Source organism: Chionomys nivalis, chromosome 11, assembly GCF_950005125.1.
Source record: "Chionomys nivalis chromosome 11, mChiNiv1.1, whole genome shotgun sequence".
NCBI classification, from domain to species: domain Eukaryota; kingdom Metazoa; phylum Chordata; class Mammalia; order Rodentia; family Cricetidae; genus Chionomys; species Chionomys nivalis.
Window position 1 is genome coordinate 8449358 of NC_080096.1, and position 15981 is coordinate 8465338.

The following is a 15981-nucleotide window of genomic DNA, read 5'->3' on the forward strand; positions in this document are numbered from 1 at the left end:
GCTGTGACCTTTCTTGTTAGAAGGGCCCTTGGGAGTGGAAAAGGCCATTGGTGGCTTCTCCTTGCCCTTCTACGTGTGTCCTCTTGACTGAGGTCCCACCCCTACCCACCCACTTATCTGTCTCAAAAACTCTTGAGCTCAGCTGATGGTAACTACATCTTTCCAGATTCTCAGACCACAAACTCAAGGGGTCATCGAGTCCATGGTACCATACTCTAACCAATCCGTCACTTTCTGTTTGAATCTCCGAGACCCTGACCTCCTCACCACAGTGACAGATTAGTGCCCCCAGCCCCTCTCTTACCCTTACCTCTTATGACCTTTGCACTTGGAGTTGAGCGTGTGCCACACCCCAGGCATCCAGAACCCCTCCAGTTCTTGCCTGGTTCTTCAGATCCAGCCCCTTCTCCCCCCTTGTGTACAAGCGCTGCCGTTTACCTGGTGTGTATCACAGGATATGCGTGTGTTCCAGAATAGTCATCTCAAGAGCTGCTGTGTTTGGGCTCTGCGAGGGCTGCTCTAGTGTTTGCACATTTGCCGTCCAGGACCTGGGGAGCTCAAGAGCTCCTGGAAGCCTGTGGGCGGCCGCAGTTCTAGGACATAATGTGAGTGCTGAGAATCCGGCTTGTTCAGCCCCTTTGTGGAAACTGAAGGTCAGAGAAATAAGACTAGCTGATGATGTCCTAGGTCTTAGACTGATTGGGAAGGAGAGGGAAGGGAGGGTGAAACCGACTTATTTTCCCCAAGCCTATCAGCTTTCCAGTGTGCCCTTTACTCCCCTCCCTCTAGAAACACCACAGTCTAGTACACATGTATGTGAAGCAAAACGTTGACCAAGTGTGCGTGTGTGAGTTTGGGGGGAGGGTTCTGTCATTAGCAAGCTGCTGCTACTGCTGACCTGTTGGGTGGTAGCTCACAAGGTTTTCTAGACCTGACTCAGTTATTCTCAGGTAAGGCCAGACTCATCCCTGCTTCATCTGCCCAGTGACAGGGTGCTGGAGAGACTAACCCCTCTCCCAGACAGCAAAGTTTCAGGCCAGCCACCCTGCATAGAGACTCTGTCTTAAAAGACAAAGCTGGGCAGTGATGGTGCACGCCTTTAATCCCAGTACTCGGGCAGGTGGATCTCTGCGAGTTCTAGGCCAGCTTGGTCTACAGAGCAAGTTCCGAGATGGCTTGTAACCAGGGCTACAGAGAAATCCTGGGGGGAGGGGCGGAACCACTGCCACTGACTTGCCCAGCATACAGGAGACTCTGGGTTTGATTCCCAGAACTCCTACCTTTACAGAACTTGTCAGGACAAGAGCCAAGATCACTTAGGAAAAGACAAGAGGTCAGTAGGTAAGTGTGTGAGGAAGGTGTGCAAGGGTACAATGATGGTGTGGTTGGAGGAGACTTAACTGAGGTAACACCTGAGTACAGTCTGGGGAATGGAGTCCTGGGAGATCTGGGTAGGGTATAAGGGAGAAAAGAAAGCAGGCAGGATCTGGGGCAGAATGGGGTGCTTTGTTTTCCTGAGGCAAGAAAGGGCTAGTCAGAGCTGACTGCATCTCAGCAGGGGACTTCGATGAACCCTGTGGAGTCGGATGTGACTGAGGATGGAGGCAGAGAGACCAGCCAGGCAATTACAGCAGCATTCTAGGAGGGTCATGAAAGTACCCTCAACTAGGGTGCTTACAACGGGAATGGCAAAAAGGGTCAGATTTCAAAACACCACAATGAGTACATGTATATTTTTTAAATTTAAATTTACTTTTAAAGCTTGTGTGTGTGTGTGTGTGTGTGTGTGTGTGTGTGTGTGTGTGTGTTAGGGTTGCTATGTAGATTCTGGGATATAAAAACCAACTGTCATGATTGTGCAGCAAAGGCCGTCAACACTGAGCCATCTCTGTACCCCTTTTGTTTTGTTTTTTCTTTCTCATTATGTAGCCTTATTAGCCTGGAGTTCACTATGAAGACGAGTTACCCTGAACCCACAGAGATCCTCCTGCCCCTGCCTTCTGAGTGCTAGGATTAAAGGTGTGCCTTGCCAGGCTCGGTCTGTGCATGCTGGGGATCAAGCCCGGGGATCCGTGCACTCTAGACAAGCTCTCTGCCATCTACATCCACAGCACGCACGCCTCCCTTGAAACTGCATGCCCACACATCAATGCACCATACCGTGCATATGGAGGTCACAGGACAGCGTTCTGAGTCTGTTCTTACCCTCCCACCTTGAGACGGGGTGTCTCTTCTTTGCCTCCAAACATGCAGGCTGGTCAGCTTACAGGCCATTCTGTCTCCACCTACCACCCCTCCCCCGATCTTACCATAAGGGTGCTAGGGTTTCAGAGGTGTGTCACATCTGGCTTTTATATGGCTTCTACTGATGGGGCCCAGAGTCCTCGTGTTTCACAGCCAAAGAGATTTACCTGCTGAGCCATCTCCCAGGCCCCACCATATTTTTGAGACAAGGTTTCTCTGTAGCACAAGCTCTTCTCAACCTTAAAATTCTGCCTCAGCCACTCTAGTGCTAGGATTATTGACTCGCTGCAGTCCAACAAGTCCTTTTTGGTTTGGTTTTGTTTTTTTGAGACAGGGTTTCTCTGTAGCTGTGGAGGCTGTCCTAGAATTTACTCTGTAGACCAGGCTAGCCCCAGACTCACAGAGATCCACCTGCCTCTGCCTCCCAAGGGCCAGAATTAAAGGCGTGCGCCACCACTGCCTGGATGAATATCTATGTATTGATATCTTGTGATTTTAGTCTGTATGTGTTTAGTGAGCAGATCCCAGGCAAAGAGAAGAAGCCACACTAGGATGGGAGCTGGTGCTAGAAGTGCCTGTAGTGGACAGGGGTCTGCATGGCAGGCCTCAGTGGTAGTGTTACGTTGAGCATTTGTATTAGGTTCTCTAGAGGAACAGAAGCAACTGAATGTACACATGTGTTATAAGAGGGGATTGATTAGCCTGGCTACACAATGGAGCTGGATGGCCCGAAGTGGTCATGCGTATGCTGGAGAGGCTGAGAATCTGGTAGCTGCTCCAAGGAAGGAGGCGCAGCAGTCCTGATAGCCTGGAGGCTCCCTGTACAGTGGCTGGTATCAGATCCATGTTGAAAGGCCCACGAAGCCGGAGGATGATATCAGCAGCGACCACGGAAGCAGGTGGCAGCAGCAGTGACAACTGAAGCACTCGGAACAGTTTTTTCTGGTACTGTTTTTCTCACAATGTTTTCCGTCTAGGTTGCAGTTCTAAGGTGCTGCCCACCACAAGGGTGGGGCCTTCCATGTCACTCCTCTCCGAAAACATCCCCAGTGACAAACAGGCACATCTCACCAGTCCTGGATGTCCCCTTATTCAGTCAAGGTGACAACCAATTCCAATCGTCATGGGTCCACTACTTACTAACTTGACCAACATCTTTACATTATGCGTACTTTCCAGAAAAAGCCAATAACAACTGCATGACATTTTCCGGGAAGTCTTTTCAGACAGGAGAAAGCACTGGTCTCAGATGGACCAGCAAAACCATTCCGCTCAAGTCCAGCTTGGTGAAGCAGTGAGTTTAACTGGGCTTACAGGAACATGAATAACTTACAGGAAGCTGTGCCACTGGAGTCTCCTGGTCCTCTGCAGTTCCGCTGCCTCACATGCCTTCCCCTTCCGTGAGGGGTATTAGTGGGCTCCACCTCTTGTGAAGGTGCCACACAAGCCGTCAACCATTCTGCTTTCAAGATGGCAACAGTCATGTCATACCAAATTCCATGACCCTTTACCCTTCTTCCAGCTCTTTCTTTCCTTCGGCTCCCTCTTCTGCATTGTTCCCTGAGCGTTGGAGGGAGTGATAAGATGTCTGATGTTCTCCCATTTAAGGTTGAGCATTGGGTCACTACAACACAGCAACAGTCACTGACTTCTCAGCATTTTGATCAGTTACTGGTTTCCTCAGTAGCGAAAGGCTGACAGCAGCAATAATCTATGTACGTAAATAAGAAGGCAGTTGGATAGGCACATCATGCTACTTAAGAGCAGTACTTCCCTGCTGGGATCTATGACCTTCCCAGCCACAGGGTTGCTTGGTTTGTTTGTGTTGTTTTTCACTGCTGGCTTCTAGTGCCAAATATGGGTCCCTCTCCCGTGGAGCAGGCCTTAAATGCAATTGGAAAACAGCTGGTTGCACAGTCACCTCTCAGGTCAGTTACACAAGCAGGCATGGCTGGTTGCCTGCAGTGCCAATGACAGGAACACATAGGGTCCATGGCTGAGTAGAAGCATGGGCCATTTTCCTTCCCACAGTAGCCAGCAGGGAGGGGTTTGCAGCTTAGTCTCAGCTTGATTCTTTTACGTCCTAGTGCAAAGCATGTGATGTCTTCAGTAATAGGATCTTATAACCTAGTGCCAGCTTCCAACTGACCAGGGGCAATAATCTTTATAGTTTGAGGGGTTTTAGGGACCTCACAGGAAGGTAACCCATCCCTGGTCTAGAATTTTGGTTAAAAGGAAGAGAGAAAGAGAGAGAAAGCAAAACCCATTTCTGTGCTCTAGGTCCCCAGGCATGCAGGGAATCTTGAGTTTAAACTCCTTAACCGGTGTCTTGCTATTCACAGGTGGAGGCGACTGCTGTGGGGGCCATAGGGGTCAAACCATCAGCGCTTGGCTGCAGCTTAATTTCCAAATTTCCACCTAACTCTGTTTCTGCTGTGTCATGCAACTGAGCAGCCGTGGCTCCCAGTGTTAGGTTCTGTACACAGAGAAGGTGTGTGTGTGTGTGTGTGTGTGTCCTAAAAGCACCCTAGGGAATTGTCGGTGTGCCGTCCACATTGAAAGGTCAAAGAGATCAGAGAAGACAGGCATTGGTGGCAAAGCAGTTTTCCCCTCTAACTTGACTTTTTTGGCCGCCTGCTGAAAAGGTACCGCCCACATCGAGGGCGGCTCTCCCTCAGCCCAGCCACCGCCCCACCTGCCAATCCTCTGTCCACGGATCCCGGAGAGTGAGGCAGCCTAGCGGAGTCCAAAGCTTTCTTTGGACTTCAGAGCTTTCTCTTCTGATTTTTCTCTCCTTTCCCCTTCTTTCATTTTTATGAGTTCATCTTTTTTTTTTTTAAATAAAGTATCTGTTGTTTTATCTGTTTTAAGTGTCAGAACACTTAAAAATTTGGGTTGTCGGGGGTGGAGATAGCTCGGCAGGTGAAGGCATTTGCTCCCAGCCTAATGAACTGCGTCTGAACCCCAGATCCCACATGGTCGAAAGTGAGAGCCTTCTTTATTTTTTGATTTTTCAAGGCAAGGTCTCTCTGTGTAGCCCTGGCTGTCCTGGAACTCACTCTGTAGACCAGGTTGGCCTTTAACATGACAAATTCTGTCTTGTTTTGAGACAGGATCTCACTATGCAGCCCCGGAGCTCATTAGGTAGACAGGGTTGGTTTTGAGTCCTTGCCTGCTGAGTGCTGGGATTGAAGGTGTGCACCAGCACAGCCGTGGCATCGTGTTGATTGTGATGATCTTGCAGGGCACATCATTTCTGCTACACGCACCCTCTCTCCCCAAGAGCTGGCACGGAATTGTCAGGCACTTGCAATATCAGTAAATTGTGCTTGTTGAATGAAGACAGTGAGAGCAAAGCAGGCCCCTTACACTAAACTCCAGGATGCTTTGTTACTTTCTTTTTCTTTCCTATTTATTCATCTGTTTATTTATTTATATTGGTTTTTCGAGACAGTTTCTCTATGTAGCTTTGGAGCCCGTCCTGTCCTGGAACTCGCTCTGTAGACCAGAGTGGTCTTAAACTCACAGAGGTTCACCTGCCTCTGCCTCCCAAGTGCTGGGATTAAGGGTGGCATGCGCGCCACCACTGCCCGGCTCCCGGATGCTTATTTCAAGTGTCCTCCAGTCTAGACCTTTTCCTGGGGTGGCTGACCTTCTGACTCTGACAGGGAGGAAGGAGAATGGCTAGCAGCCAGGGGCGTTGAAGACACAGTGCCGTTAAAAACACTAAGGTAGCACACTTCCGTGCATAGAGCTCTGGGTTCAGTTCCACACTCGGTATGCTGGAATAGGCTGTAATTCCAGTATTAGAGGAGGCAGAGGCTGAAGAAAAAGGAGTCAATCTAAGGCCATCCTCATAACATAGCAAGTTCGAGGCCAGTCTGAGCTACATTAAATTTTGTCTTATTTGAGATAGGGTTTCTCTGGGTATCCCTGGCTGTCCTGGAACTTACCTCACCTCAAACTCAGAGATTCGCCTGCCTCTGCCTCCCGAGTTCTGGGATTAAAGGAGTGCACCACCATGCCCGGTTAAATTTGGTTTATATTTTACAGGACCAGATTTTTGGTATCTATATGGTAATTTTGCCAGTGACTTCTCTCCCTCTGTCCCCACTCTTAAATCTTTGCCTTTCAGGGCGTCAGACACAAAGTAGGCACCTCACAGAGACTTGAAGTGTTGAAGAAAGCAGGCCTAACAGGGCACGCCTGTAAATCCACCCTCCCCACCAACCGAGAGGAGCCCTTAGTCCGAAGCAAGCCCAGGCTTCAAAAGATGGTCTGAGTTGTTCTCGCCTCTTGTCCCGCCCATCCGCAGCCCTTTACAGCTCCACAATCATCCGGAAATTACGTAGCCGGGCCACACTGACCAATCGGAACCTGTAGTTCCGGTAATTTCCATTCAGTAAAATTCAAATTGGCAGACTTGACATTTTCAGTCAACAAATCAGCAATGAGGGGCCATTAGCCCCACCCCTAAATTGAAACTGCCGCTTCCGGATGCGAACTAACGTTTGTCTGACGTCCTGCCCCGCCAATTGGCCAATCAGGACAGCTGGCGGAGGCCCCGCTCCAGTTTTACCCAATTAGGACAACCATCGGAGGCCCCACCCAGAGGAGGCGGAGCCCCGGGCTGCTGGGGACCTCGGCTTCCCCGTGGAGGGCGTCCGAGTCCTTTTATTCAAAGCGGCCTCTGATCTTGGGATCAGAGAGATGTGCCTGCACCCGGCCAGACCAGGTAGAGAAGGGGCAAGGGCCTTTTCCAGGTCCGAAGGGTGCGCGGGAGTAACAGGCGGGGGTCTGCTCTGCTCCCCACTGCAGACTGCATGGAGACCCGAGTCCCCGGGAGCGTGTGGGGCGGCAGGGCTGGGACAGAGCAGGGATTCTGACCCAACCCGGAGTAAGAGCTCTGATGCTGGTGGAGGAGTCTGGACTGTGGTTCTAAAAGTGGGAAGCCCTTCCCTACACTGCAGACATCCCTTCCAGAAGCAAAGGAGGTGTTCCTGATCTGGACCTCTGAAGGACCAAAGCTGGCAGGAGGAGGGGGAGGTTTCCCAGAAACCTGCCAGCCCTGTCAGGGCCAGGCTTCCCTAAGCGCAGACAACCTTAGTCGGGAATCATATGTCAACAAAGGTCTGTTTGCTCCAGAGCACAGCCAAGAGAGCAAAGAAATGATTCCATCCAGGTGTAGCTGGTTCGCTCATGGGTGAACCAATGAGTGTATTGGGGTCACTTCGGGAACTTATGTGACCCAAAGGCAAGCAGCTGCACCGCTGACAAACACACCCAGTATGGGTTCTGATTCATCCCGTACAGCTTGCAGGTGGCTCCATTCCAGATTTCTGTCCCTAGTCATTGTTTAAAGCAACCTTAAAATCTTGCAACTTTCTGAGGAGACTCTCACCTCCCAGCAAGAGGTTGATGCTTGGATGTCAGGGGGAGTAGCTGCTTCGCAACAACCAGGAACCTACAGGTTAGTTTAAACCCTGCTTTGACACTAGCTATGTGACCTTGGGGTACATGAGCTAAAAAAGAAAAAGTGGCTGAGGGCAGCCTTGTGTCAGAGAACAAGCTTACTGCTGCAGGTCCTGGGCTCAGTACCATCCCCAGATAACATAAGTTCTTAGGCTTTGAATTAGCACTCTGTACCAGTCTCTTTCTGTATGAAAAGGAACGAGATTAATTTTTTGTTTGTTTGTTTGTTTGTTTGTTTGTTTGTTTGTTTTTCGAGACAGGGTTCCTCTGTAGCTTTGGAGCCTGTCCTGGAACTAGCTCTTGTAGACCAGGCTGGCCTCGAACTCACAGAGATCCACCTGCCTCTGCCTCCGGAGTGCTGGGATTAAAGGCGTGCGCCACCAGGAATGAGATTAATTTTCATAACATTTTTTTGTCTATATGGGCAGGCGCATGCCATGGCACATGTATGGAGGTAAGAAGCCAATTCATGGAGTCAGCTCTCTCCTTCCACCGTGTAGACCCTGAAAATTGAACCCAGGTTGTCAAGCTTGGCCATCTCACAGGCCCAGGGGTCGGATAACTAAGGAAGGCCCGATGGAAGTTTTAGTCTCTTAGCAGGCGAGCATTTTCCTGTCGTCCATAATCGTTCAAAAACTGCCTTCCGCAGCACTCTGGGGTGTGGTCTTTGGGGGGAAGAAATAGCACAGTTGTCACACAAGCAGATGGGAATTCAGATGGAGACCTGCCAGACATCCTGGCTGGCTTAGTACTGATGGCCATTCATTGAGTGCTGTACTGAGCATTTAACATGCACTGTCCTGTGTCGCCCTAGTGACGGCATGGTAGGGTAACTCTATGCCGCCATGTTTATCAGGTTAGGACAAGAGGCACAGAGAGGTTAAGTAACCAGGGTGAGGCTCCAGAGTACAGGAGAATCCCGGTGATGATTTGAATTCAGGCCTCTGTGACAGGTTCCGTCCCTCATCTTTTGTCATTGATCCTTTCACTTCAGGTAGAACCTAGCCTGAGCATCTCCTGTGAGTATCTTCCAGCCCAGAGCCAGTGACAAGCTGTGAAAAGCTGAGACCCATGCCCCAGATGGCAGAGACTAAAGACCCCATTCAGCTTCGGCTGCTCAGCCTGGAGCTGCTGAAGCAGCTGTGGGCTGGGCACGATGCCATGTGTCGGTCAGTGGCCAGAGCAGCATCAGAGGTGGGTGACCCCCTTGGTAATGCACAGGTGGTAAGGAAAAGACTTCCTACCCCCTGTGGCTATGCCCAAGCTTCCAGGGTCTATCTTATCCAATGCACCCATTTCACCGACGTTGCAAAACTGAGGCCATGGGAGGAAGGGACTGGGTTGGGACACCCAGAGGCCACGGCAGAATGAAGACCTATGAGTCCAGAGTGAACCTGAGTGGCTGGGCACTGGCCAGACTGCTGCTTGAGTAACCTGACCTGTTTCTTGCAGTCAAACCTGGACTATAGCAGCAGCGGCAACTTAGAGATGCCAGTGTCCCAAGAGAGTTCCTCCAGCTCCTCAGTGGCCCCGAGCTCACAGGACAAAAGACAGGAGTGGGATCCACTGGACAGTCATCGAGGAGCCACATCTGAAAGGTCCTTCTATGGCAAGGACAGCTTCAGGGTGGACTCTTTACCATCTGCCCCTTGCCAACACCGGGAGCCCCAGGATGAACGGCAGCCCCCCTCAGTACCCTTGCTAGCCACTGAAGGTCTGAAGAGGCCACCAAAAGGTCTGGGACCTCACGAAACACAGGTTCCAAAGTCCATGCTATCACGACCAAGCAAGCCATCTAAGGTAACTCAGGAGCGCCTGGAAATCCTGGGGAGCTTTTGGGCCTCCATTTCCCTTCCTGTCTGACAGATTGTTCCTGGATAAGCCTCCCCAGTAGGGGGTGAGGCCTCTAGGAGATCCAGTAAGGTGTGTCCAGTTATTGCTAGTACATCTTTGCCCTTTTGGAAGAAGGAGGCAACCCTATTGGTCAGGTGGGAGGACTGAAGCTTGGAGCCCGGGCTTGTTCAAAGCCACACCCAAAATGAGACCAAACTTACCTTCCCATTTCTGAGCTCCCCAGCTGAGGTTGGCGCCAACCTGGAGTCTAAGTCAATACCCAGTGCATTGTTCCCCTGAAACAGGCCGCCTCTGGGCCAGGCCTGCCGATCCAGCCCATGCCCTCCTTGTCTACTTCTTCAGCCCAAAGTGACCTTCTCCCAAGAGTCTGCAATGCCTGAGAGCAGGTGGCGCTTCCGGCCATACCTGGGCTATGATTGGATTGCAGGTGAGGGGCGGGGTTGGGCTAATCATAGCCCAGATACCCATGAAGCTGAATGAAGGAGTGAATCAGGGCTGCTCGATATTTGAGCGTTTATAGAGGCCAGGCCCCTGCCCAACCCTAGTGGGAACATCTTCACGCTATTGCTCCTCTTCTGGCACCTCCGGGCTCCTCTCCTCCCTCCAGCCTCTTCCGCCTCATTGCTGTCAACTGAGCGCTAAAATGCATGCCGCAGAAATTTTGCCATTTTAGCTTTTTGTTTCTAATTTTAACTGTTAATTTTAATTTTAACTGTGTGTGTGTGTATGCTTGCCTGCATGTATGTATGTATGCATGTATGTACATCATGTGCATGTCTGGTACCTGTAGAGGCCAGGAGCAGACATCAGAGCCAGGAACTGGAGTTATAGATGGTGTGAGCCACAGTGCGGGAGGTGGGCACTGAATCCCTGCAAGAGCAGCCAGTGCTTGTTCGTTTGTTTTTCGAGACAGCGTTTCTCTTGTAGTCTTGGCTATCCTAAAACTCTGTAGACCAGGCTGGCCTGGACCTCTGAGGTCCACCTGCCTCTGCCTCCCGAGTGCTAGGATTAAAGGAGTGTGCTACCACCGCCTGGCATAACCAGTGCTCTTCACAGTTGAACCACCTCTCCAGCCCTACCTTAAGCGCGCGCGCACACACACACACACACACACGTTTTTGAAGATAGGGTCTCTACATAGCCCTGGTAGTTCTGGAACTAGCTACCTATATAGAACAGGTTGTCCTTGAACTCACAGAGATCCCTCAGTCTATGCCTCCCCAGGACTAAGATTAAAGGTATATGCCACCAAATCCCACTAAAAGAATTTTTTTTAGACACACAAATAAAGATAAACTATAGTTTAAAAAGTATCTTATCCTGGTTTCCACCTCCTCCTTTGCACAGCGGCTCTCCCTCCCATCTCTGTAAGTGGCAGCTTGGTGAACTTAAGTAGTCAGACTGTGACCTCAGGCCCCGCCTCGACCTGCCTCCTGTTACATGTTCCATGTCTTGAGCATTAATACATTCTCTTCCTTAGTACATTTCTAGAATCCACGGCCTCCTTTTAGCTGCCCCTGCTTTCCCTCACCTCAAGGATGTGTCCTGTAAAAACATGGCTGACTTTATTTTGATGGTCCTTGTCCCTGAATGTCTCAGACTCCCAGCTTCACCCCTCCACCCTCACCCTCCATTGTCCTGTCCCTCCTGAGTTCCTCACACATGCCAAGCACCTGCGTTCTTCACCGACTGGGCTATCCGTTTGATTGGCCAATGTGACTTCCTTGGTCTTTGCTCTGGTCACCTTCTCAGACCTCGCTTGCATCCTCCTGCCCTGTGGCACTCAGCCCCCTGGCCCTGGCCTCCAGATTCCCGGCACCATTCAGTATCACATCTCCGAGTTCCTTGGTGACTAATTAGTCTTTCGTCCCTTTAGAATATCGCCTCCTCAGAGTGGGAACCTTGTCTGGCTTCCTGCTCTTCCCGGCTAGTAAGAATGTAAGCAGGGGCTGAAGAGATGGCTCAGAGGTTAAGAGCACTGGTTGCTCTTCCAGAGGTCCTGAGTTCAATTCCCAGCAACCACATGGTGGCTCACAACCTTCTATAACGAGATCTGGTGCCTTCCTTTGTTGTGCAGACAAACATGCAGGCAGAACACTGTATACATAATAAATAAATCTTAAAAAAGAAAAAAATAATGTAAGCCAGGTATATGCCTATAATCTCTCTACTGGGTGGTGGAGGCAAAAGTGTTGAGTTGGAGGCCAGCCTGGGCTACATGAGATCTTGTCTCTGAAGTAACAGTATACAGTATATTTTTAATTCCAACACTTAAGAGGCGGAGGCAGTCCAGTCTCTGTGAGTTCAAGACCAACCTGGTCTACATATGAAGTTCCAGGCCAGCTAGGGCTCCACAGTTCCTGTCTCTGGAATAAATGGGTGTATGGCCTCTGTTAAGGGCTCTGTGAGAGAGTTGTCTGCGGATGACTGACTATATCAGGGCAGACCGGTGCTCAAACAGAGCTGGCCCTCAAGTGAGTGGAGAGTCCTGGGGCGAGGTGGGGCCCCCGCCCATTAGCCCTGCCTCCCTCACCGTGAGTGCTTTGTCCACCCCAGGGTCCCTGGACACTAGTTCTCCTGTTACCAGCGAACCCGAGGCCTTCTTCTCCATGCTTCAGAAGTTCCGAGAAGCCAACAGAGAGGATTGTGTCTGCGACTCTCCTGAGTAAGCGGGGGTGCGCGAAGAGGGAGGAGGGTGGTTAGGGGGCTCTGTCACTCTTCCTGCTCATCTTCTCCTGCCCCTCCCCCCAGAGCTGTGTTCCCAGGCCTGCAGGAGAGCAGCGGTGTGGAAGAGAGCCACCAGTGTGAGTGAATACTTCCACCAGGGCACTCTGAGCTGGCGACTCGGGGAGGGCATCCTGGTGTCTGAGCAGTGTGGGACCCATTCTGGCTGGGGCCTGGCTGGCTTAGGTCCTGCCCTTTGTAACCACCTCTCTCTGGCAGCTTTCAGAGACAGCAGGGTACAGCTCTCAGGGCCCCTGAGTGTGGACCCAACACTTTGGGAGGAAAGGGGCTGGGGAAAAAGTGGCCCAGAGTGATTCCTCAATGGATGGTATGGTTTGTGTATCAAGGGATAGCCAGAGGCCCTGGCAGCAAATTGCCCGGCTTAGGGGCAACTGTGGTTTATCATGGGTCTCACAGGTGTGTACTGTTACCGTGTCAACCGGCGCCTGTTTCCTGTGCCAGTGGACCCAGGTACCCCTTGCCGCCTATGTGGGATACCCCGGGACCAACAGGGACCTGAGACTCTGGCGGAGCCCGCGCAGGTTAGGTGAGTGTTGAGAGCATTGGAATTCCCTGGAGGTCCCACTGGACAGTTGCAGCTAGAGTTGGGTACTGAACGTGGCCTCTGGTAATATTGATGCTATGCCTCTTGCACAGGGTGAGCATCCCCTTGTCCATTCTGGACCCCCCACACCGCTATCGAATTCATAGACGGAAAAGCTTTGATGCCTCTGACACCCTGGCTCTGCCTCGGGTAAGCCACCTGCCTGAAGATGCTAGAGGGAGGCCTGTGTGGGCAGGATCCTGAACTAGCCTGGAAGAGAGCTTGCTCCAAGGCTCTTGCATGCTAGCAGGCCTCTGGCTTCACCTGGGCTGGTGTGTCACCTGTCCCCCACATGGTGTCTAAGATGGGTGTCTACGTGGGCACTATTTACTGAGCTCTTGGGTGCTACATGCATGGCTCTTAGGAGGGCTGTTTCCCAGAGTCACGCAGACACTGTCTTACCCCCCCCCCCCCACGCAGGCATCAGAGACAGAGTGGAGCTGGCTGGAGAGATGGGTTTGATCCCAGACCTTTATGTTTCTATCATGCATCCCATTTCTCAGTCAGGATGGAAGTCAAAGGGCGTCCTGCTCACGCTGGGTGAAGGACAGGGTAGCTGTAATTGGTAGAAGAGAAGAGGGGAAAGACCCTTTGGCTCCCCTACAAACTGGTAGAAAGGGAACATCTTTGATGTTGGAGTCATGAAGATGGTTTAGTGAAGTCATGCAATTTAGATGTTCAGGGCCAAGTTCAGTGTGGAAAGGACTCCATTAGTACCCACATCCTCTCGTCCATCTTCGGGAGGGTTGGGGTGGCCAGTGGCCAGGTCAGTAGGGACTGGTAACCAATGGGTAGATATACCTGGGTCCCCAGGGAGAGGCTCGTGGCTCCTCAGGGGTCTTTCTCATGTTTCTGGATGGCAGATGCCTCTAACCTTTTCTCTCCACAGCACTGTCTGCTGGGCTGGGATATCCTCCCTCCAAAGCCTGAGAAAAGCTGTGTCCCCAAGAGTCTTGACCTCTGGTCCTCTGTCTCCTGTGGAGCGCAGCGCCGACATCTGTCAGCCACCAGCCCATCCCGCCTGGTAGGGTCTAGAGTGTGTCCCGACCTGGGGTGAGAGGGGTCCAGGTGGGACAGATCCTATTACGATGGGGGCTCAGGCCCTGAAAACTTCGCCCCCTCAACTTTGGCACTCCTTCCCACCTGCCCGAGCCTACTCCAAGGTGCTGAGGAATTGAGGCTAATGCTGGGCCCGACCTATCCCCAGGTGACCCCTGCTAACACCTCCTCGTTCACCTTCCAGGCCTTGCCAGCACAGGTCCCACCACCAATCTGGTCAGAGTCTCAGGTTTCCCAGCTCCGTCCCGCCCACTAGAAGCCCTGCGGACTGACCACTCAGAAGGGAACAGTTCTCTACCGGTGCCATCACCCTCCCCTGAGGAGGCAGCACCTGAGAGATGGATGTACGCCCCTACAATGAGGCTGTAACCTGACAAGACAGAAGTGCTGTGCTGTTGAGATGGGAGGGTCCAGGCCTGGCGCTAGCCCATCCTCCCTCCTCCTGGGGTAGGAACTCAAGGGTGGAGGGGGCGGAGACTCTGTCAGTAGTATGCAAATAAAACTCAGGGCCCTATACTTCCCATCCCCACATAGCTTGCCTTTCCTGCTGGTCCCCTTGATGTCCAGGTGTCCTGGTCACAACTGGCTTCACTTTGCCTAAGAGAGACACTGGCTACCTGGAGGTGAGCACCCAGTGAGCACCCATTACTTGGAGTGTGGCTTCTTTTTTGTATACTTTTTGCCATAGAGTCTCACATGGCCTAGGCTGGCCTGGAACTCACAATCCAAGGATGACCTTGAACTGCTCCAATTCTCCTGCCTCCACCTCCTGAGTATTAGGATTATAGGCATATGCCACTGGATCCTACTTGGGCTTCTAGCTTTTTCTGTAGCTCTCAGATCTAGATAGAGGCCGTCTACCAGACAAATGGGGTGGTTCCCCAAGGCAGGCTAGAACCAAGGTCAGTGTTACAGTACCTCAGGCCTGGGGAGATGGCTCAGTGGGTAAGAATCTTGTTATGTAAGTTTGAGGACCTGAGTTCAAATCCCCAGGACCCATGTAAAAGCCAGACATGTACTGAGTGTCTGTAATCCTATGGGGGGGATGAGAGGTAAAGATAGAGGAATTCCTAGCCTGGCTTACACATTGGAAAAACAACAAAGAAACTCCTTACCTCACGATGGAAGGTATAGATCAACACCCAGTGTGGTCTTCTGACTTTTTTATGCACACCATGGCATGGATGCACCTGCATTCACACGCACAAACACACACACATATACACACACACATATACACACACACACATGCACAGACTCACTAAAAATGTGTCTCATATCGAATAAGTGAGCTCTGTCCTTGATCTCAACAGAAGGGTTCTCTTGAGGTCCCTGGCATCTCCATGCCCTTTTCTGGGCCCAGTTCTAGAAACGGGGCGGCTCACAACCCTAGGAAGGATAAGTTGAGAAGCTGCACATCAGAACAGAGCTGGGAGGTGTTAGGGAGTGGGATCCTGTTTCTCCCATCCCTTGTGTGCTTTGGGTTGCGTAATATTACATTTCAGCCTTGTGGGCTGGAGAGTTGGCTCAGAGGTCAATAGGTCCTGAGTTCAATTCCCAACAACCACGTGGTGGCACACAACCATCTATAATAAGATATGGTGTCCTCTTCTGGCACTCAGGCATATGTGCAGGCAGAACACTGTATACAGAATAAATAAAATCTTTAAAATAAAAATTTTCAGCTTTGGGACTGAGTGATGGCTCTCACTTAAAAGCACATAGTATTTGTGTTTGAGTGAGATGATTCTCTGGCATGTGAATGTTTGCTCTGTATGGGTGGTTGGGTTTCCATAGGCTTGGGGGGTGTGGCTCTGTTGGAGGAAGTATCTCACTAGAAGTGAGCTTCGGGAGTTTAAAGACTCACTGTTCTGAGTGTGTTCTCCGTGTGTCCTGTTCATGGTTCTAGATACGAATCTTCAGCTCTCAGCTTCTAGCTCCAACTGCCATGTTGCTGTACTATCTCCATCACTGTGGACACTAACCTGGAACCATAAGCCCCAAATAAACGCAAATAAACCCCT

General features: G+C 51.2%; 1 protein-coding gene across 4 annotated transcripts; it reads left to right on the plus strand.

The window, feature by feature from the left end:
* Nucleotides 1–6858: 6858 nt before the first annotated feature.
* Miip (migration and invasion inhibitory protein) lies at nt 6859–15705 on the plus strand. 4 transcript variants are annotated; one of them, XM_057785373.1, is made up of 11 exons: nt 6859–6979; nt 7558–7714; nt 8711–8910; nt 9169–9516; nt 9913–9997; nt 12127–12235; nt 12322–12374; nt 12712–12841; nt 12952–13048; nt 13788–13922; nt 14142–15705. In XM_057785373.1, the coding sequence occupies exons 3-11, from the start codon at nt 8788–8790 to the stop codon at nt 14211–14213; spliced, it is 1152 nt and encodes a 383-aa protein (XP_057641356.1). In that variant the 5' UTR covers nt 6859–6979; nt 7558–7714; nt 8711–8787; the 3' UTR covers nt 14214–15705. The 4 variants fall into 4 exon arrangements, with proteins under 4 accessions (XP_057641356.1, XP_057641357.1, XP_057641355.1 ...); XM_057785374.1 differs by lacking the exon at nt 7558–7714 and having other exon boundaries at nt 6880–6979; XM_057785372.1 differs by lacking the exon at nt 6859–6979 and having other exon boundaries at nt 7110–7714; nt 7977–8910.
* Nucleotides 15706–15981: the final 276 nt, after the last annotated feature.

Bases quoted from the DNA above. Each gene is read 5' to 3' on its own strand.
- Miip (XM_057785373.1), top strand. From the start codon at position 8,788: ATGCCCCAGATGGCAGAGACTAAAGACCCCATTCAGCTTCGGCTGCTC. The intron at 9,998-12,126 runs GTGAGGGGCGGG...TGTCCACCCCAG, and splicing joins GGGCTATGATTGGATTGCAG to GGTCCCTGGACACTAGTTCT. The intron at 13,923-14,141 runs GTAGGGTCTAGA...TTCACCTTCCAG, and splicing joins CCACCAGCCCATCCCGCCTG to GCCTTGCCAGCACAGGTCCC.